Source organism: Sminthopsis crassicaudata, chromosome 4 (assembly GCF_048593235.1).
Source record: "Sminthopsis crassicaudata isolate SCR6 chromosome 4, ASM4859323v1, whole genome shotgun sequence".
NCBI lineage: Eukaryota > Metazoa > Chordata > Mammalia > Dasyuromorphia > Dasyuridae > Sminthopsis > Sminthopsis crassicaudata.
Window position 1 is genome coordinate 416,352,478 of NC_133620.1, and position 23,676 is coordinate 416,376,153.

A 23,676-nucleotide genomic window follows, 5' to 3' on the forward strand; every position below is an offset into this window, starting at 1 on the left:
GTTTCCCCGTTAAGGGATTTCCTCCGCCTCTGCAGCAAGACCCTTTATAAAGAGCAGATTCTTTCTTCTCTTGCTTGCCCAGCTGCATTCACTTTGGGAGCTGCAGACAGTCCCTGGTTTTCTTCAGGTAGCACAGAGAGTGGGCAGTTTGGACTTGCTGTTTCTTTCATCACAACATACAAAATGCATGGGCAAAAACTCAGGACTGTCCTGGCCACAAACTTCCTTTGGATGGTATTTGCTGCATGTGAGTTTCTCCTTTTTATTTCTTTCTCCTGCATTTATTCATCTGAGTTTCTGGGTTGATTTCAGACTTCTTAACACTGCTGTCAAAACTGGTGCTGTGTTTTTTAAAGACAGAGGAAAACTTTGTCGAACTTAGATTTCAAACTGCTGTTGAATTTAACTGTGCATCAATGGTCCAGCATAGAGAGGTCCTTGAAAGTAAACTGATTTGGAGTGTGATTTCCCATGTGGAATGAATAGTTTGGGGTTTTGCTTTCAGTACCTCTTTGTTAGTTTCCCAAGTTGCCAATATATCAAAGAGGCCCAGAGAAATAGTGGCCAAGTCTAAGCCTTAGTCATTGATCTTTTATTAAGGAAGATGATTCCAAAATGTTCCTTGACAACATTATTCGATGTGTTTCTGAATACCTAACTGGTAAATTCAAATTAATGGGGCAGGACTGATAATGTATTATATTTTGCTCAAGATTTTAGAAAGGATAAAAAGGAGAGAAATACTAAATCAGAAGCTAGTAATAAATTTTCTTTTCTCTTTTCAGCCGAAGATCTGACAATTGATGTTGGCCCGAGCTTCAGTATCGCCGCTCAAATTGGTGGTTCCACCAAGCTAACCTGCAATGTGACTGGCTGTGAGGCCCCTCTTTTCTCTCCTGGAGAGCCCAGATAGATACACCTCTTGGGGGGAAAGTGCAAAATCAGGGGACTAAGTCCATTTTGACCATGGATCCTGTTGGTTTTGAAAATGACAATAATTATCTATGCATAGCCTCATGTGGAAACAAGAAAGTGGAAAGAGGAATCCAGGTGAAGGTCTATTGTAAGTTATCTACTCTTTGAAAATGAATTACACTTTTTCAGTTGAATTAGTTGGGGGGAAAATTAATGTATGGCTATTCCAAAGGGAGTCAAATATGAAGTGGGGGGAAATAAATAGAGTACTTGTATTTTTAATGTTTAAACCATATGTTCCTTTAAATTATTTTATTCAAGCCAAAGAAGAAACTATTGATAGGGAGTTTCTTTTTCTGTCTTTCTGCAAAATAATAATTTTTCAAGACTTAGCCAAGCCAAGTCAACCTTCTAAGTAATTTACATGTTTTATGTACTTTTTTCTCTCTCAGTAGAATGTATACTCCTTTAATGCAGGGAATATTGAGATAGACACTGGAACTGTGATTGTATTAATACATAGAGATCTTCCTGATATGGAAGCTCCTTCTACGATTGTAGGTCAATGTCTACTCTGAAGCTTTTGACTATGAGTAGTAATTTAGAGAGTTACTTAGAAGGGTTGTCTTGGCTTGGCCAAGATCACAGTTAGTATGTGTCAAAGACAAGACTTAAACCAAGGTTTCTTGCATTCATTTCTTATCAAACTCATTTACCAGACAATTTTATTTACATGCAATAATAGAACTGGACCTTCCCATTTACATTCTTTTAATTCACAATTTCTCCCTCTTCTCCTCCCTGCATCCATTAATGGATACAAAACTTAATCTAGAGGTTGTCCATACTCTTCCAGTTTCTACTTTGCTATAAACACAATGTCTTTTCAAGATAATCTCTTGTACCTGGAAAAGTTCATTGCTATCAACTTGCTAATCAACGTAACTCACCTTGACTCATTTATCTATTCAGTCCTGAAGCTTGGCCCCCCATAAAAACTGGCTAGAAAATGGTGAGGTTCTCATAAGGAACAAAATTAGAGAAAAATATCAATGTGGGAGGAAAACAGAGATGAAAAATTGGGTTTTTGGAAGTTTGTGAGCCTGGGTCAAAGTCAAGACTTAGCATGGGTGCCTTCTGGGAGATGTTATACACTGCTTTTCCCTTGCAAATCCCTGAATCAAAGGCTTGAAACTGGACAGGACTTTGATAGTCCAACCACTAATTTCAGAGATGAGTAAACTAAGATCCAGAGAGGGGAAGGAGGGATATTCATTTGTCATGTGTAGTTCAAGCAAAAGTGAAAGATTGAGTCCAAATACAGGATAACTGTAATTATTATGAGATTTCATTTCAATGAGAAGCATTTCAATAGAGCTTCCTTTCCACTCCCCAGTGATGACAAGAACTAGAATGAAAGTGACCACATGATTTCTCTGACTTAGTTTCTCTACCCTCCTTTGAGCAGCAGGATTTAGAATATAAATATTATACAACAGAGCCTGTCTTAACCCCCAGATTTATATTCAGGATGAATTAGGTTATCTCTGTAAAGAGATCCAAACTGTTCAAAAGGGAAGTGCATTATATTATATCATCTTATAATACAGAGCCAAGAATATGCTGTGGTTGTCACATTCCTAACTATAAATGAAAACCAGAAAAAAAGAGGTTTTATTGAAATATGGAAAGAGTTGAGAAGAGATCATGTCTGCATCTTTCTGCTTAGTGAGAAACAGACCACTGTATATTGGCTAGAAGTCTGTATTTAGGGTTAGCAAGTTCTGAGTTCAAATCCCATCTCACTGTGTAAACATAGATAAGTCACTTGTCAGGGGCTGAGTTTGCCCATTTGTAAAATGGGTATATTAATGCCAGTTGCATGTGTCTCACAGTAGTGCTATGAGGTTCAAGTAGAAGATTAAATGCATGGTGGTTTTGCAAACTTTAAAGCACTTTATGTCAGTTATTGTTATAGTTGTTCATCATCACTGTTGTCATTCCTCTGGGGTTTTGTTAGTCTCATGGTCATTGTTTTGATTGATTTAATAGCAGATGTCTCAATGTCATTGTTCAGTGAGTACATCCTTTTACTAGATTTATTATTATTAAATTTATTTTTAATGTATTTATTATTAAAATTTTGTTTCCTAATTGAGTGGAGTAAATTCCCTTCTCACACTTAACTCAAAAAGCATCTAGCTCTCTTTAAAGCTCCCATAGAAAGTCTTTCTTGACAATTCTTCACTTTCATGGAATTACCTTGTGCTTATATGTATGTATTTTGTACCATATATTCATGCTGTCCCACTTTATGGAATGAAAACTCCTTGAAGATGGGGTCTGTTATACTGTTTTTAATATTCCCTGAGATTGACACAAAGAGAGATGCTTCTTAATACTTCTTAACTGATTGAACTATCACTAGACTCTTTGATAGAATCTAAGAAAAATGATTGGAGTATCTATTTAAAATCTCTGAAAATGTAATTATTGGAAAAAAATAACAGGGTCAGAATAAAGATATGCGGTATGTGTTTTAACTAATTTTATGCTGCTATTCCTTTTCTAGAGTCCTTAAATGATGACTCTTTATGGCTTGTAGGTGTACTGGGGGCTTAAAGTTTATGTCAATGGAGCATAAGCTCTAGCAGGTTCCAAAAAAATTTCCAGTCCTGGCCTGTCAATAGATTGAATATCTATTGTCAAGGACCAGCCTAACTAAGCTTTAAACTATCACAGAATCAATAGATAATGTCTTAATCTTCTACTGTGTTTTAGGCACTGTGCTAAGCAGTAGAGATACAAAAAAGAGGCAAAAATCTTTGCCCTCAAGGAGCTTATAATATTAACTATGAGGATGTTTTTGTTTTGTTTCATTTTAGGGCAGCACTTAATAATAATAAATTAATAATAATAATAATAATAATAAAACTATTTACTAAGACACAAAAAAGGGAGATGACACATCAATAGGAGACATAGTGATCTTAGTGAAATGATTTGCTATTATTGTGTATATTAAAAATGGATATATTTAAATCATCCTATGTAAAAATCAGAAAAAAAACTCATTCATACTTAGGTTTATTTTGGTATTTGAAGCTTTCCCCAAGGATCCAGAGATTGAGATGAGTGGCCCCCTTATCGTTGGAATACCTGTCACTGTCACCTGCAAGGTCCCAAAAGTATATCCCTCAGAACAAATGGAGATAGCATTCTTGAAGAATGGCTCTAAACAAGCTCCAGACATGGAATCATATACTATGGAGGATGATAAAGTGAATAACTTGGAGACCAAGAGTTTGAAGATGACCTTTACGCCAACCATGGAAGACATGGGAAAACCCCTCACTTGTGAAGCCAAGTTATTTTTTGGTGATATGGAGTTTGAGTTTAAAGAAAAAAGAACTACACAGATACTTCAGGTGAACAGTAAGTACATTTCAAAATATATTTCAGACATGGCCATAGTTGTTTGTTTAGTAATTGAAGTCTTTTTGCCAAATAATTATAGAAGGGGTACATAAGTCTGGATCAATTGTGGCAATTCTCAACAGCTCACAATCTGTTTCCCATTATGAAGAAAAAGGAAGAGCTTGAAGGGAATTTTAGGGAAAACAATAGGGAAACCACTTCTCATGTGGAAAATGGTGTAGGAATGATGATGATGATGATGATGATGATGATGATGATGATGATGATGATAATGATAATGATGTCTTTTTCTTTTGGAATAGACCTGAGATTTTATTAGTTTAGAAAACTCCTTAGAATTCCTTTTATCAAAGCAGATTGGTAATGTATGGTCATAGAAAAGTGCTTGTGATAACTGAGAAATTAAGTAACCTGTCCAAAATCATACAGCTGATATGGGTCATAAATTGGCCTGGAGTCTTCCTGGGAAAGCTCCCTTTTCATTGTTCCATATTATTTCTTCATAGTTATGTAACTCTTTTAAAAACATTGTTTCAGGACAAAGAAAACAAGATGGGAATAAGTATTTACATAAGTCTACTACATATCAGGCACTATACAAAATACTTTTTACACATATCGTCTTGTGACAAAAACTGAACGCTGAACAACTGAATAATACTTATTTTAGGCTTATTGAATGGGTTAAACCAATTGATACATGTGCATAAACACAATTTACCTTTAAAGGAGTATATTTCTAAAACACTCAGATCACCCCATGTTAGAAATGGGAGTTGCCTTCAATCCCCATTGTATTGACAATGCTGGCTATTCTAATTGCCTTACCTTTTGCAGCTGTACCCCAAAATGCAATCATCCTCATCACTCCTTCCAGTTCTGTGCAAGAAAAAGATTCTGTGACAATGACCTGTTTCAGTGAGGGCCTGCCACCTCCCCAGATCTTTTGGAGTAAGAAACAGGATGGAGAGGATTTATTGCCCCTTTCTGAGAATGCAACGCTTATCTTGGTGGATGTGAGGAAGGAAGACTCTGGAACTTATGTGTGTGAAGCGAAGAACCAGTTTGGGACAAGTAGAAAAGAGGTAGAAGTAATTGTAGGTGAGTCGAATTAATTTCCATTATGCAATTGGTTTATATGCGTTAAACAATCATAGAACACAAACGAGTTTTTTTTTTTTTTAATTCTAATATTTACACCACTGCTAAATGAATGCACCCCTTTGTATTTCAGGCTACACATGATCAATTCCCAAAGAGCCCTTGCCATGCATTGAGCTAATAAAAAGGCTATGCCTAAATTGCCTGGTGGAATAACTTAGCTTTCTAATAAAACCTGTCCAATGTCAAAACTGAAGAGGAAGGAAGTTACTGGCTTTTAAGAGCTGTATCAGCTTCTTCAGGCGATAAGACTAAAACAGAAGACCCCATGCTAGTAATTTATAACTTATCATAACAGCTGTCTGAAAAAGTATATCCAGAGATTTAGTCTCTATTATTACAACTCTAGGATTAAAATAAGAGAAGAAAATGTCAGTTGTGGGGGAAAAAAATCTTTATGTTAGCTAACAATGATAGATAAGGGATTTTATATCCAAGTTATTACAGGAAATTAAACAAATATATAAGTAAGAGATATTCCTTAATGGATAAGAGGGCAAAGGCAAAGGATAAAGGGCAAAAAGTGAACAAACACTTATCAAAAGAAATAGACAACATTGCTTCAAATCACTAATAATAAGAGAGATTGAAAATACTCAGAAAACTGGCAAAAATAGAAATAGCCAATATTGGGAAGGTTACAGAAAGTCAATGGAATTGTAAACTGGTCTCCATTTTGGATAACAACTTGTAATTATGCTTTAAAAAGCTGACTAAAATGTTGATCCAGAGAGCTCACATCTAGGTGTATATATCACAACATAGACAGAAAGAAAACTCCCGTCATATGACAATTTATTGCTGTGCTTTGTCTTATTACAAAAAAAATAAACAAAGTAGATGAAGATTGAAGAATGACTAAACAAATTGTTGTATATGAATATAATGGAATAATATGGTGCTATAAGAAATAATGAATACAAAAAAATTCAAGAAAACATGGGAAAACCTATATAAATTGGTATAGAATATGGTAAGCAAAGAAAAATATATACATAATGATTTCAGCAAAGTAAATGGAAAGAAAAATAAAATAAAGCTAGTGTATATATATATATATATACACACACAAACATATTATAGCTGTGTAATTATAATGACCACCTTTGACTCTGTAATAGAATAGAAAATGAACATTCTTTTATTGCAAAGAGGAGATAGAGGGGCAGTGGTCTGTAGACTTGGAATATTGTATATGTTATCAGACATAGCCAATGTTTTGTTTGGGTTTTGCTGAGCAGTTATGTTTATATATGTGTTTGAAAAATTTTAAACCTTTGTTATAAGGAAAGTCTTGCTTTATAGGGCAGGGGTAAAGATATATTTTGAAATTAATATGCTGTAAAGCCATAATTAATTAGCTTTTAAAAAGTCATATAATTACAGGTTTCAACTTGAAAGAGACCTTAGAAGTCATCTAATCCCTAGCTTCTTAAACTATGGTTCACAACCCCCTGTAGATTCTTATAATTGAAATGGGGGTCACAGATGATGATTTATTATCAGTAAATGTTTGATTTGTACATCTATTTCATATGCCTACATACCCAGGATCATGTAAAAACTTCTCCTATGAAAAGGGGTCATGAGTGGGAAAAGTTAAGAAATCCTGGTCTAGACAAACCCCCTCAATTTTACAAGTGAACAATTAAGAGTAACAATGGTTTTGCCAAAGTCACAAAAGCAGGAAGTGGGAGAACTAGGTTTCAATATATCATTACTTAACTGAATAATCTAAGAAGCCTCACAAGACAAGAACAAGATCCATTTTTAAAATATCCACCTGTCTAATATCTAATAATTGGATTTCAAAATTGATTTGTAGTCATTATCTTGAAGGAGACTTTTCCTTTTAAAGGTATAATTTAAAAGTACTTTATTGAAAAACAGAATGGTGTGGTGAAGGGAGTACTGGATTTGGTTTCAAGAAACTGGCTCAATTTCCACTTCTGATATTTATTAGATTTACCTTGGGCAAATCATTTATCCACTAAGCCTTAGTTTCCTCATTTTTCAAATGTGAATAATAGTATTGGTACTACCTATCTTGCAGACTGTCATGAGGAAAGCAAGTTACAAACCTTAAGGCACTATGGAAATGTGTTATTAACTTTGTGTGTTGAGGTTATGTAAGATAAACTTTCTTTCAAAGATATTAGAATGTCCTAGTTAAGCAATCATATGTGTGCATCCTTACAGAGAAATTTGAATATTGAAATTGCCTTTTTTTTTTTTTTTTTTTTTTACAAGATTGAATCCTGGAAAGTGTAGAGTACTTGAACAGCTTATATTAATGAAGTTCTTCTTCCTTCATCTGAAACAGATCCTCAAACATGATGGGTTTTTGGTATTTCTTGTGGCATCTCATCTGACACCTTCAGAGCAGCAAAATTACTCTCAATTTTTTTTTTTTTTACAGGCAACAAAAAGTACTGATTTAGAACTTCTTTCCTCCCAGAACACCTGCTATTTAAAGAAAGCCTGTTTACACATCAGGAATGATGCTAATTGCCAAAGTGCTTTCTTTCTGAAATTTGTTACTGGGCATAATCTGTGGTGGGGTTGAGCCTTCAATCCTAGATTTAAATGTAAAGTAGATTCATCTGTCCATAAAGGAGCACTAACAGAGATTGTTTGTGACTCAAAAGCTTAGCTTTTAATTTGTTCCAATGTGATTTTTGTTTTAATTTTAATGTCTGTGAAACAAATGCTAGAACTAAAGTCTTAGGTCTAAGGCTCTCAAAAACAGCCTTTATGATGTAAAATAAGTTCTTGTTGTCTTTTCAAATATGTCTAAGCTCATAAATTCTTCTCACAGATCTCATTTCATTTCCATATAGGATCCAGATAGGTTTAGTTGCCCAAGCAACCAGGGACAATGCTTTAATCATGTTGCTTTGTATCAAATCTTGGTACTGGTGAAGTAAGATGACATCTCCCTACTCCCACCCCACTATTTAAAAAACAAAACAAAACACAATTCTTATCTCTGCTCATTGACTGGTTTTCAATCCCCTTAAACACTGTTGTCCAAGTGAGTGCACTTGGGTCACATTGGGCTATTTTTTTTTTTTTTTTAATGAATCCTTTCCTTTTTGAAAAGTAAATTTTGTAAACACAATTTCTTCTTTTCTGGTGAGAAGTTAAAGGGTATATGATTAAATGAATGAAATGGAGTAAAATGGAAAAAGAAGAGAATCTTATCAATAATATTGATATCTGATCAATAATCACTTTCCTTCTCTTTTTTCAGAGATACCTCTTACAATGGAAATCTCTCCAGGACCAAAGATTGCTGCTCAGATTGGAGATTCTCTTGCATTAACCTGCACCACAATGGGTTGTGATGCCCCCCTTTTCTCCTGGAAAACCCTGATAGATAGCCCCCTATTGGGGCAGGTATACAATGAAGGAAACAAATCTACCTTGATCGTGAATCCCATTGGCCTTGAGAATGAAAATGCTTATGTGTGCACAGCATCATGTGGGGACAAGAAAGTCGAAAAAGCTGTCCAAGTGGAACTTTACTGTAAGTAAGCCAGCTTTGTACACGATCTATTTTTACACTAAATCATCTAGCTGGCATGCTATAGTGGAGAAAGTACTGGACTCAGAGTCAGAAAGGCATAAATTCAAACCCTAGGTCTGCTACTTATTGCTTTTATGATCTGGAAAAAGTCATCAAGGAACATTTATTAAGCACCTACTATGTACAAGAATTATGGTAAGCACTGGGAATATAAAGAAACACAAAGAACAGTTTCTTCTCTAAAGGATCTCCCTGTCTCAAAGGAGACAATATCCAAACAACTGTATAAAATATAGATATGTATGGGATAAATTGAAAAGCCACATGATTTTTCTAGGCTACAGTTTCTTCTACAAAATGAGTCAGTTGGACTAAATAATTTCAAAGGTCCCTTCCAGCTCTAAATCTATTATTCTGAGTCCCATATAATATTTAATATTTAATATGACTAAAAGCAAGTTAGTCTGTCTGAGTTTCAGTCTCTTCATCTGCAAAATGGGGATAATACCTATATTGTCTGCTTCACAGAGTTGTTGAGGAAATCAAATGAAATAATGTCATAATACATTAATATGATAATACCCATATATACAATACAATAATGAATATTGATGATGATGATGATGAGAAAAGGAACTTTTTGAGAGGAGACTATTTTGTCTTTTCTTTGTATCTCTTAGAGAAACAGGGTATAGGGAACAGAGTATGTAATCAATAAGATTTGAGTTCAAATCCATCTTCAGATTTTAGTTAATTGTGTAGCCCTTAACCACTGCCTGCCTCAGTTTCCTCAAGTAAAAATGGTAATAATAATATCTGCCTCTTAGCACTGTTGAGAGAATCAAATAAAATAATATTTATAAAGAGCTTAGCCCAGTGTCTTGACAAACCTCAAAGCACTGTGTAAATGTTAGTGATCATTATTTAAAAGGGATGTTCCAAAATAGAAAATTGTTCATTTTCAGTGGGATTGGTTGAAAAAAAATAAATCTGACTCTATAACTATGCAATGAGACAGAAGTGTTTAGAAAAGGAAATAAACAGGGCACATGATTCCTTAATGAGGAAACCATATGTGCCTGATGAAACTTAGTATTCAAGCATGTGGTAAAAATTACTGTTTACTGCCATACTGAGGAATTTTTCCTCCAGGCAGTTCAGTTGATTTGTACTCAAAAAGCAAGCAAAAAAATCTTTACAAACATGGTCTCCTGGTTTGTCCCAGGCTTAGGCTACAATTTGGCTCATTAGAATGGGTGTCCATAGCTTATACTTTGGCACTCTCCTAGTTCTATCAATAATATAACTTTCAGATCCCTTTCCATTTACTTAGCTTGTTGGCTGACCTTGTCTGTCAGACCACACTGCCAATGAATCTTGAACAGTGCTAAGCATCAACTCAAATGGACAAGAACTACTACCTCAACAATACCTGTGGCTGTCTGTGAACTGCAGGACCTGGACAAAGGGGAGGGATTTGGGCTGAGAGACACAACCAAGACATAGAGCTAAAAAGGACTTGAAAGTAGACAGACATAGAGCTTTTGGCTTGAGGCAGGGAATCTTCAGTGTTGCTGCGGACAAGACTGGACTAGCATAGGTGTCCTGTCATGAATTCACTTCAGCAATGAGAATGAGACCTTCCTTGAAATTCTTTACCTTTCTGATGGACCATCTCATTTCCTTGCTAAAGAATAGTATCAAGTAAACAGTTTAAGAACCCAAACCCAGCCAGCTGCAAAGTGATACGTAGAAGAGGCGTTGTTTCAATACCTTGGCTCAAAACGAAGGTGGGAAATAATGGGTACAATTACCTACCACGTGATTTTCTTGACATGACTTCTGTCATTTTTCATTGAGCAGGATTCAAAAGTACATATTGCAGGGACTTTCCATCAGAACTACTGACCAATCATTTCTTACCTCCTTAAGGCTGTATTCAGGAGGGAAGTGGATTATGTCTGGAAAGAATTTGAACTTCTCAAAAGTGGGTTAAGTTATATTATATCATCATTGTAGAGCCAAGGATTTGCTGATGTCGGCACATTCCTAACCATAAATGAGAACCAGGAAAAGAGGTCTTTATTTCAGTAAGGAAATAGCTGAAAAGAACTCATTTTTAGCATCATTCTGGTTAGTGCAAAATAGTCTGAGTTTTGTTCTGGGACAATGATAATAAGCTCCTCACTTTTGCTTTTATGATTGATTTAATGTAGAATATATCCAAATATTGTTGTGATCTCCCACCCTTTTTGTCTTATTTTTTGGTCTGGATGTGATTTTTATCTGCATAGGAAACTGCATCTTTTCAGTATATATTTTGTATGCACTTAGTTATTTACATGTTTATTTCTTCTCTCATTAGAATTGAGATTTTAGAGGGAAGGTACTGTTTTGGCTTTTCTTTGTATCTTTAAGAGGTGATGGATGGTGCAGTGCATAGAGAGCTGAATTATGGCATCAATGAGACCAGAGTACAAATCATCCTCAGATGTTTGCAATCTTTGTGACCCTAAGCAAGTCATTTAACTATGGCTTGTATCAGTTTCCTCAGTGATAAAATGGGAATAATAATTGCATCTGCCTCCTAGGCTTTTGAGAGTATTGAATGAGATAACATTTGTGAAGTGCTTGAAATTCCTTTCACCAACTAAATCAGTAACAGTTCTTATAAGGGTGAATCATATAGGGATAGTAACAAATCTCTAAGATCTTATGGGATATGAATGTTGCTTGGGGCTAGGAGAGTTAAATAACCAGCCTTGGGTCATACAGTGAGTATGTGTCAAAAATGGAATTGGAACAAAAGTCATACTGATTCTGAGGCTCAACCTCTCTCTCTCTCTTTCTCTCTTTCTGTCTCAGTCTCTGTCTCTCTGTCTGTCTCTCTTTTTCTCTCTCTTTCTTCCTCTGTCTCGAGTCTCCTCATCTCTCTCTCTCTAACCAATGAATCACTCAAATTGAGAAATCTAATCTAATAGTAGCTTCCTTGTGTAAAAGGCCTATATAAAATTTCATTAAGATGTGTTATTGGAGCGGACATACTAACAGAAATATTTTAAGAAGTTGATGAATCCATCTTCACAGACTCTCCTTATCATGGCTTTTCCTGACTTACTAATCACTGTTCACTGAACAGCTTTTCTGAAGTTAGTCAGGCTGGTCCTCAAATGGTAGAGGCATGGTCTGTCCAATAATATGCAAGACTTCATAAGCTTTATCTCTGCCTTTCCTGCTGGGCTGTCCAGGAGCCTGTGTCATCTATCACTTTACAATATAAGAGGATAGTAAAATTATTTTAAAAGAAACAAGGGGTAATAAAATCTAAATAGTGAAATGCAATATTTGCTTTAACCAATATTAATAATAGGTGTTTTAAAATATATTAACCAAAGCACTATGCATTCTAAAACAAGGTTTTATCAGCAATAAGATTATATCCTAAGACTAGATAACTGATAGTCTTGTTTCACAGTCTTGTACATATATTTATAATGTATTGATTATAATTTTATAATTACAATGTAAGATAATGTAATTGTCACTAGGGACCCAAACTGATATTTAAAGGCTATTCCTGCTTACACACATTAGCTAGGTTATTCTCTGAAATCCTCCTATGTAAATACCAACAAAAATGTCATTCAAACCTGGGTTTATTTTGTTATTTGAAGCTTTCCCCAGAAATCCAGAGATTGAGATGAGTGGCCCCGTTATTGTTGGAAGCCCTGTTACTGTCACTTGCAAGGTCCCAGAGGTATATCCCTCAAAGCGACTAAAGATGGCATTCTGGAAGGAAGACTCTCATCATCATGTGGAATTGCATAATATTAATGAGAATGTCAAAGAGAATAATCTGGAGACCAAGAGTTTGAAGATGACCTTTACGCCAACCATGGAAGACATGGGAAAATCCCTCACTTGTGAAGCCAAGTTACCTATTGATGAAATGGAGTTTGAGCCCAAAGAAAGGAGAACTATACAGATACTTCAAGTGAACAGTAAGTTCATTTCAGACAGGGCCACAGCCCTACTGAGTATTACCTGGTGACATTGGACAGATAATAATATTTGACATGTGGCAAGGGGAGCCAGTGGAGAGGGAGCTGATTTAAGTTTTGCCATTGAAAAATAATGCTCTAGGAAATTCTCTGAGACTATATGTTGTAGAAAAGATGCCAACTAGCATTGATAGAGGGAATTCCCTCATGTAAACACCAGATAAGATATCAGAAAACAAGGAAGAACTACCGACTGGTTTGTACATCAGTTTTCTATTTGTATGACCTTGGGCAATTAGGTGAAGCTGCCCAATATATAATATGGGAAAGAATAAGGTGTTTAGAGTCTCCAGGCTCAATTTCAAAACATAATTCTAGTACTTAACACAAATACCTTCTTTTCTGGTGAGATTGTGCTCCCAGACTCATCCCCAGTTCTACTCAAGCTCCATGCAGCTGTCAGATCTCATATTTCTAGTCCCAAATCCCAAATCCCATGGGAATTCTCTCTCAGAATAAGAGGAAGATGCCCTGGCTGATCCTGTGGCATTATATTCTGGTCATCCCTGCTATATTTACAGACTTTTGTTAAGTCAATACCTTCTTCAGATTTCAACTTCATCATTAATAAATTAAGGGTTTTTCTATGATTCTGAACTTTTACCTGTATTTCTCCAACAAGGTCAACTGTGTAATCCTTTGAACTTTAAGTTAGTTAGCCCCAAAGAGGGGATTTTGGCAGGTTCAGGTTCATTCTTGGAATTTATGAGGGCCCACTGAATTTAGGAACTGGTGCAAGACAAATATAATGACACATTAAATTCGAGAAATATTTGTTGAAAAATCTAAAATATATTCAGAACTTTGCTAGCTGCTATAGTAGGAGGGATACAAGACATAATTAAGAAAAATGTGGACATTTTCCTCAAAGAAACCAGAATCTAGATAAAGATGAAACAATTCTCACTGTAATAAAAATTTCTCAGATTACCAGTTATAACAAATATGTCTGTACCAGTACTTGCTTTGCCTCTAACCTATTTAAACAAACAGTGAAAATTAGCATTTTGGCTGCTACCAGTCCTTTTGTGCACTTTATTAAACTTATATTGGATTAACTCCTTTCTTGCACTTACTCTTTGTATTCTGTTTCCAGTCCCTCCCAAAGACACACGTCTTACAGCTTTCCCGTCAGATAGTGTCAAGGAAGGAGACTCAGTTACTATTTCCTGCACATCTGGGGATGTTCCAAAGTCTCAAATCATCCTGAGGAAGAAAACGGAGATGGAAGATAGAGAACTTGAATCTGACACTTATGTCATACATGCTGCCCAGTTAGAGGATGCTGGAGTGTATGAATGTGAATCTAAAAATGAGGCTGGCTCAGAAGTTAAGAGCCTGACACTTGATGTTAAAGGTTAGTTCTTCAATTGTCAGTTTTTAAAAAAATATTTCCAGATTTTTCAAAAAATGTTTTCTGTTAGAAATGAATGTGTGTAGAAGGAGGGGTTAGAATGGAAGCTCAATTCTGCTTCTTTTTGGTTACTTCATAAGATTTCCCAGAATAATAAAGCACATCTGTTATATCATATGGAGGCTTGCCAGAGAGTTGGAATAAATCATTAGTGAATAGGGGATTGCCATCCATTTATTTTTCCACCCAAAAGACTTGTATTGAATACATACTTGGTCCCCAAGGTCTTGCACTGGCCAAGTGTTTGACCAGGACTAGTGGAGCTGTCAGCTGGAAAAAAAAGAGGAAAGAGTTTTGATCCAAAAGACCCCTCTTCCTTACTTCCAGAAGAGAATACCTTTCTCTGAGTACATAGTAACTTTTTCCAGAGTGATTGCTTTCAGGATAATTATTGTGATCTATTATGGAGAGAATTCATAAACTATAGAAAGAATATCCCAGCCTGTCAACATGTTCCTTCAAATATCTTGGTCCCATCTTGGTCTGTTGATATTGTCCAACATTATTCTGATGGGAAGGAAAGAGGGAACATGTGTCTGCAAAAATAAGCAGACTACAGAAGGAACAATTATTAACCTTTCCATGTTTGTGCTTTGTTTTCCTGTAAGCTGGGGATGTGGACCTTTCTTTCATAGAATCCTAGATTTAGAACTTAAAGGATCATTTATTTCAACCCCCTCATTTGACAAATAAGGAAACTGAGGTTTGTACTTGATCACATAGAAAATAGGATTTGACTATTCTTGACTTTAAGACTAGCATTGTTTCCTCTGCCTCTGTCAGTTTTCTCTCCTACTAGCATCAAAAAAGAGCAAATGAATTATTAAGTCAACCTCTCTTCAGCATGCAGGGTGATACAAAATCCCATTTCGTGAAGCAAATGGTATTTTAAATTCACTTAAAGAAGAATCTCATGTAACTTTCTACAGAGCAAGTCACTTTAAGGAAGAATCAGAAGAAACATAGTTCACTGGATTTTAATCTGCTTTCAGAGCCCTAATTAGGATTTATAATAAACAGTGCTTCTGCTTCTATTTACTCCTGCAGCTTGGCCAAAAACTGCCTTTCCCTTTTGCCTAAAAGTCTTACCCTTGTATGAGTCATTATAATTCTCTGCATTTCTTCATAAGCAACATGGGAATAAAAATGTTTTGTTTTGTTTTTTTCCCCCTCAGAGGGATAACTAATTGGTAGAGTGGATAGAGCTCTGTCCTTGAGAGTCATAAGAATGAATTTAAATCCAGCCTTTGTGATGCTGGGCAAATAATCTAAACTGTTTCTGCCTTAGTTTTCTCTTCTGTAAAATGGGTAGAGTAACCTACCTCTCAGAGCTGTGTCTGGAGTATCAAAGGACATAATATTTGTTAAGTGCTTTGCAAATCTTAAAGTAATTGGTAAATGCTAGCTATCCTATTTTACAGGTTAGTTGTGAATAAAGCATATAATTAACTATAAAGCATGGTCCAAATATAATCTCATTTATTTTTTTAATAATTTTTAAAATTTTGTTTTTAACATTACAAACATTTTTAAAGTACTCTTTCCCCTCAGCTCTCTTGTAAAAAAGGAAAAAATAATAATCCAAATCAACAGTCAGGAGCAGCCAGGTGGTATAGTGAATAGAGTATTAGGCCTGGAGTCAGGAAGACTCATCTTTCTAATTCAAATATAGCCTCAGACACTTACTAGCTGTATGACTCTGAGCAAGTCATTTGATCTTGTTCACCTCAATTTCTTTATCTGTAAATAGTTGAGAAGGAAATGGCAAGTTACTCTAATGTCACTGCCAGCAAAATCCTGAGAGAAATAATTATTAATAACAATGGCTTGGGGATATAGAGTTCCCCCTTTTTCTATTGTCCTCATTTAAAAAAAAAACAAAACTAAGTCACTGAAGATTAAACTGACTTTCTCTTCTACCCAATTCAGCCACTCTTACAAGAAATCTAGGGTCTAAGGTGAATTCTACTAAGTCAAGTTTGGGTGAGGATAGATCCTTTGTCTAGATGCACAAGGTTGGGGTAGTATGGATATGTGAATAGTCTCTCTGTCCAAGAGTGACATGATGTCAATCTCAGCCCATCCTTGGAATAAACTCACTTCTCTTTGTAAAATCCGTCTCTCATTAATTGTTAGCCAATCAGAGTTGATTGCTATCTGATGGAACATCTCTCATCCAAGGGCATGTAAACCTCAAGAAATGGTCACACCTCTTTGACCATTGAGAGGATGATGAATCTTTTTTTTTTTTTTTTTTTTTTTGTCAATCATTGGCTAGCTATGATTGATAACACTGATTATAATTTACTTAAAAACTTGGTCTCTCAAAATTATTTTTATTTTCTATAACCTCAAATGGGGTCACAGAGTCAGCTTACTGTAAAATGAGTGTTTCTACCTCTAAGGAAAAATAACTAAAATAAATATCAGTCATGATGAAACTTTGGTAGCAGCAGCTGTCTCTGGTATTTGGAAATTATGATTATCAATCTATTTTTTAATGAAACAAAATTAAACTTAGGCTCAGAAAAGAGAGAAAAAAATTAATATAAACTTGACTAAATTTCTGTGGACTTGTAGCCAACCTCACTCCATGTTTTCTCTCTTTACAGTACCTCCTCGAAACACAACAATATCCATCCATCCATCTAGAACTGTTCTTGAAGGGGAAAATGTCACCATTACATGTAAAACTTTTAGTCATCCTCCTGCAGTGATTGTCCTCAAAAAAATTGATGTGGACAATGAAGTGACTATGTGTTCAAATAATGGAACATTTACCTTATATCATGTCACTCCTGATGACACAGGGGTGTATATAATCGATGTTTCCAATGAGGTCGGAAATGACTCTGGACAGATTGAGATCTCAGTTATGGGTAGGAGGACATTCCTTGATTCCTTACTATGTTTTCTTTTTTTCCTCAATGCCCTGGCCATCTTTAACTCCACAAAGTCTCCATTAAATCGAGCTCTTAAAATTTTTACAATTTTTCTTTTGCTTTCTATAGTTAATATTTCTCAATTAAAGACTTACCACTTTTAGGTTATATTTCTTTCTCATGTTGTCTTCTTTTCTAATTGCTTTATCCAATTAAAATACTTATCAGGTTTGTCATTCTTAAATGAGGTATTCTTGATTATCTGAGTAATTCAGGCCCTAAACTTAATTTGGCTTAAAGTAGTTGAATTTGGATGATGCAAATAGCTTAGGCAAAGTCATTTGTGTCACTTATATTGCCTGAATCATGTAAACAACTTGCATGTTTGCCAGTTTAATTTAATTGTTTATATGGTCTATGACAGAGGATTGGACATATTAGAAAATGGATATTCATAAGCTTTCAAACTTTCTTTTGCTTGCCAAATTCATAAACCGTGACATTATACAGTTATTCTGGTACTAGAAGTAATTGCTCATTTAGAATATAATTATGCGATATGGGTCCATGTACTTGAGAGGAAAATAAAAAGAGGATTAAAAAATGATTAACTTCACATGTCAAATGAGTATCATGTTGCTTGTCTTCTCAGTACATGTGTAAAAGATTGAAGGGAAGAAGAAAATTTGGAACTAAAAATTACCAAAAATAAAAAAAAAAAAAGGTATTTTAAAAAAGATTTTAAAAAGAATGATGTTTGGCAAATTCCAAGAAAGCTTAGTGGAAGAAGAAAGTTCTTGCTTTTCATGATGTCAACATTGGTAACAAATCATAGTGAAGGGTGTGATATAGGTATTTGATCTAGACTAGCAAAAAGACAAATGGAGAATCGAGACAGTTTTACAGTGTGATGCAGGATGAGTTTTTTGCCTCACTTACTTGAATAATTAATTCAGTTCACTTTGCTAGTGTGGATACTGGTCAGTATGTATGTAGCTTTCCTTTTGATGGTTTACCCCACTGTGAGGAATTTAATCTAAAAATAATTTAAATTCACACAAGGAAGATAAATCCTATGTTTTGAGGAAACCTTTGACTAATTTAAGGATAAAAAGTAAATATGTTTAAATGGGCCATAGAAGTCTTTAGATATTTTTATATTAGCTTATTTGTCATCAATTGATCTTTAAGATTACATGAGAGACCAAGTGATTAATTACAAAAAGTAGGCTAGAGATAGTGTGTATTTAAAAGCAAATTAATCTGGGATATTAAAAACAGCCAACAGCAACTAGGAGTCAAGTGAGAAGAGTGAATTTAAATCACAATATTACCTGGATAATTTTAATAAAGAATTATAAAGTTAGAGTTAGAGAAGACCTTTGAGGCCATTAAGTATTGCTCCCTTATTTTATATATGAGTAAACTGAGGCAGGCAAATATTAAGTGTCTTGTCCAGGGTTATAGTATCCAAGACAGAATTTGATAAGTGTTCTATTCACTCTGCCACTACCTTGAACAAAACATTTTACTATTCTGGGTCTCAGTTTACTCATCAGTAACATGATAGGGCTGTAATAAGGACTAGCACTTTAATGTTTGCAAAGCACTTTACAAAGACTAATTCCTTTTATCCTTGCAACAATCCTGAGAGATAGGTACTATTAATATTTTCATTTTATAGGTGAGGCAGACAGGGGTTAACTTACTCTTCCAGAGTTACAAAGCTAATAAGTGCCTGAGGGTGAATTTGAACTCAAATAGTCTTTACTGCAGGTTCTGTGAACTATTTTCTGCACCATCTAGATACCTCTATCTATTATTATACTGTATATTAGTATAATACTAATTATACTAATTAGTATTATATTATACTTATATTATACTATATTATTACTATATTATTATACTATATTATACTAAAAGATAACTCACTTCCCTTCCAATTTTAATTCTATGACAATAAGATTTCTTCATTGAATAGAATTTTTAATGTGAAAAACCCATCCTCAGAGGCAGATCAATCATTCATTGCCAAATTAATTGTTTTAGAGAGTTGCCTGGGTAACACAGAAAGTTTATGTGATTTGCCCAATACCATAGAATAATTATGAGTTAAAAACTTAACCCCAATCTAGCCCTTTATATCATCTCTACACCTACAGTTATTTGCATCTTGCGCTAGAGTAACTTAAAATAGAAAATAAAATATGAAGGAACATAAAGGCAACATGTAGGTGATGGAAAAATAAAGTCAGTTTACTTTTAAAAGAGACAGTATAAATATTGAAATATTGTATATATCTCAGAGAGAGGGCATAACTGCAGAACACTGTTTTTATAGAGCTCTGCTGAGATGTGTGGACTGTCTTTCTGCATTTCTGATTATATTTCTCAGTTCATAATGATTGAGTCCTAGTTATCCAGTAAATATGTCTAGTCTTGAAAAAACCCAAAACAAATCTGTGTCCCCATTTCACCCTCTCCATTTGTGTTCTAAGAAGATTCCATCATCAATCCCATCATACAATGGAATCTCCTCAGTTCATGAAAGCATACTTATATTGTCCTTGTCCTAACAGTCAGCAATGTTACACAAATAGATTAGGCCTTTGCTGTTAAAACCAAGCAGAAATTTCATTCAGTACTCTGAATCCTTCAGTTTACAATGCTGCATTCATCTTAATTGTTTGGTGCTTGTGGAAAGTGTGGGATTCAGGCCGAAATGGTCTAGATCAGGGTTCTTTACTTGGGGTCTGTGAAAAGATGTTCAGTTTGACAAAAAACTGGGTAAGAAAGAAATTATGTCTTCATTTTAATAAATATCTCCCCAAAACTTAGCATTTCCTTCAATTATAAATTTTTTAAAAAGAAATTATTCAGAGAATGGGTTCATAACACTACTAGAAAGTACTCAAAGGAATCTATGACATACACAAAGAGGTTAAGAACTTGGTCTAAATCATCATTTCCCTTTATTTTATAGTGGAAAATTATCCACATTCTTCCAGTAAATGGCATCCCAATACTACCATGTTTAAAATTTAAAAAAAAAATATTATTTTTGATGCTATCACTTTTACAACCAAAGTAAATTTATTTTCTTTCTTTTTCAGAAATCCCTAAATATTTTTCTCCTCAACTTCTTGCATTATACTGCTTGTCTTCCTTGATAATCCCAGCTACTGGAATGGTCATCTATTTTGCGAGAAAAGCCAACCACAAAGGTTCTTACAGCCTGGTAGATGCCCTGAAATCAAAAGTGTAGCTGTCTATTCAACCATAGACATTATTTATCAGTCAACTCTTGATTACTACTCATCATTCTGTCAGGAAAACAACATGCTGTGACTTCAGAATCTCCCTCCTGCACATGGTGAACACCTGAAGAGAACATCTGTCTTTTCTATTTCTTCTCACAGGCAGGAAGCCAAAGGGAAAATTGATACCTGTGAAGTAGTTTTTCACTGGTCCATTGAAGTATAATTATTGGAGTGGTTCTTTGCTATGTATATAGAGTAGCATTTTCTGTACATATGTAAAATAAATATTCCTAGTCAACTGAAAATTAGAATAACATTGCCTTCCATCAAAATCTCTTCCTAAGAAGATTATAAATTTGAATATATTTTAAGGAATAATTTATACTAGTGTCTCTTTGGTAGTTTGCCAGATATTCTATTTTTTAGAAATTTTTGATACATTTTATTTGTATTAGCAAGATTCAATCTTTATAAAATTTCCTGAAAACGATTTCATCTTTTGTAAAGATGGCAAGGTTTCAGACATGGTATCATGGATCAAGAGCTGGCACTTAAGTCAAAACTTCTTGACTTGGATATACGCTGATATATCTGACTGATAAATGCTGGTTGTGTGACCATGAGCACATTACTTTACCTCTCCATGCCCCGGGGAATTTTCTAAGACTATAAGCTCCACATGAATGACTGGACTGAATTTGTGGAGGTATTTGCAGCCCAGATGTTCCTCAAAGTGATGAAATCACAGATCTGGACTCTTCCCCCTCAAAAAAAGAACCTAATAGTGAGTACATTAAGAGGGTTGTAAGTTTTATTTCAGGTACAAATAATCATCATAAAAGTGGCCAATGGTGGCATGTCTCTTCTGTGGTTTCAAGAGTTGCTAGTAAAATATGTATTTCCAGTCCTTACAAACTAGAGAGAAAACTGCCACTAAAAGACCAATGATATTAAATGTGCCATAGTTAGTGTTCAATTCACTATGGTGGTGAACTGGACTATTTACTCTATGCGGTACTGATGTAATTATGGAAAAAAATTATTGAGTGTGACCTTTCTGTCAAGTTTCGAAGACTTTTTTCTATTATTCATTCTGTAAAGTTTCTTTGTACAGTAAAGAGATAAATTCTAAAAGTGGTAAATGTGTTATTCTTTCCTATAAATAACTACAAGAGCAAGCTGGTTGTGTCTTTAGAGAATGAATTTAAAGATAAAATTCATAAGAAAGCAAAAAGAAGTTGGACTCAGGAAGAAAAAATGGCTAAAAATGAATGTTTCAGTTATCTTTAAGATAAACACAGTTTGGTGAAGAAGCCCTTCTTCACTAATGATTGGTCATAAAGAAAGAAGGCTTACACTCTATATTTTGTTGCAGAAAAAATTTTTTGCAGATGTGTGCCTATTCCCTTCTCCAAAAAGGTACTCTGATGCATAGAAAATCCATTTTGTTAAAAATTTGTGTCTAGAAGCGGGTACAGTCTTCTACATGTAGTCTGACCAGGGCAAAATATCATGAGACTGTCTCCTCTTTCTCTCCGGTCACTATGTTTGCCTTAATACAGTTTAAATTATATTTGCCATCTTAGTAGCCACATTATAGTAATCCCTTCCTTCCACATCATGACTTTCCTCATTACAGTTTTGATATATTATGTGTTGGCATAAGAAATTAAATGGGAATTTTGGGGAAGTTTTGTGGATGCTGAAGATGTCATTTGAAGGCCAGCAGATGACACAGAGTCTATGACTAAATACTTAATCTAAACTTTACAATAAGGTACTGTAAACAGCCCATGAAAGTACTGAAAAAAATTAGACTTCTCTTATAAGAAGAGAAGCCCCCAAAATTGATAAAGATTTTTCAGATTGTGGGGGCACTGTGCCCATTATTACCTCTACAATGTGAAAAGGCAACTGCCTATTGTTGACTCACAGTGAGCTAGATATCAGTGGAAACAAAGAAAGTGGAAAAAGTGGAAAAAGAGAAAGGAGATAGAAGGGAGAAAAAGGAAGAAAAGAAGGAAGTTGAGAGGGATAATAAAATGAGAAGGATAATGGAGAGAAGTGGGACGGAGGGAAAAGGAGAGATAACAAGAGGACAAAGGGAAAGAGAGAGGGAATGATAATAAATCTAGACAACTGTGGAACATCTGACATATCTTGAGAAATTAAGTTCTTGAGATAAAATGAACATAAGACTGAGATAATGGACTTTATCTTGAGATAATATGGCAGATACAATGATGAACCATAAAAGTACATTATTATCTATATTCTAAATTTTAGGATGGCTTACATATCTCAGCGAATGAATTTCAATTGGATCTGGAGCTGAATTTTTTCTTCCCTTTACCTATTCTTTTATGGTCTTGGGAAAGGTTATACTATCATTGCCTATGTAGATGACACCCAGCTCTATGAGTCCATCCCTGTTTTTCCCTGAGCTCTATTCCTGTGTCAGAAACCAGCTATTCATGGGATATCACTAATTGGATATCCTGGAGACATCTCTAGCTCAAAATATCCAAACTGAAACATTATCTTTCTCTCTTAATTCAAATAGCCTCTGGACTATCGTATTTCTGATAAGAGTACTAACTGCCTTAGTTCTAGTTTGCCCCCTTTGAACCAGCCTCAATTCCTCCTTCTCTCATATAATCATTCCACATTTCTCAAATATGCTCCTCTTTATGTACTGAAATAACCACTACTCAGCCATCTTATCAGCTTTTCCTAAACCAAAGCTTCTTAAACAGTGGGTCACAACCCCACATGGGGGTTGCATAACTGAATGTGGGGAGTCACAAAAAATTTGGCAAATTTTCTGAATTTCTGAATTGATTTCTGAATGCCCTGCATCCTGCAGTATCAAATATTTCATCAAGTTCTAATTCTTTATGTTAAAATGAATAAGCATATCCATCTCATTAGCATGCAAACTTGCTTTTGCCTTTACTAAATGATAAAATTATATGCATAGCAAAGAATTGTTTTAAAATAAATTTCTTTGTGA

At 34.8% G+C, this 23,676-nt stretch overlaps 1 protein-coding gene across 1 annotated transcript; it reads left to right on the forward strand.

The window, feature by feature from the left end:
- The first annotated feature begins 27 nt into the window (after positions 1-27).
- VCAM1 (vascular cell adhesion molecule 1) lies at positions 28-21,797 on the forward strand. Its single transcript, XM_074262810.1, is given in 10 exon segments — positions 28-247; positions 786-892; positions 895-1,063; positions 4,021-4,350; positions 5,191-5,454; positions 8,768-9,043; positions 12,718-13,044; positions 14,201-14,461; positions 17,131-17,397; positions 20,517-21,797. Coding segments are annotated over 10 exon segments (2,217 nt in total). The 5' UTR covers positions 28-183; the 3' UTR covers positions 20,669-21,797.
- The last annotated feature ends 1,879 nt before the right edge of the window (positions 21,798-23,676 follow it).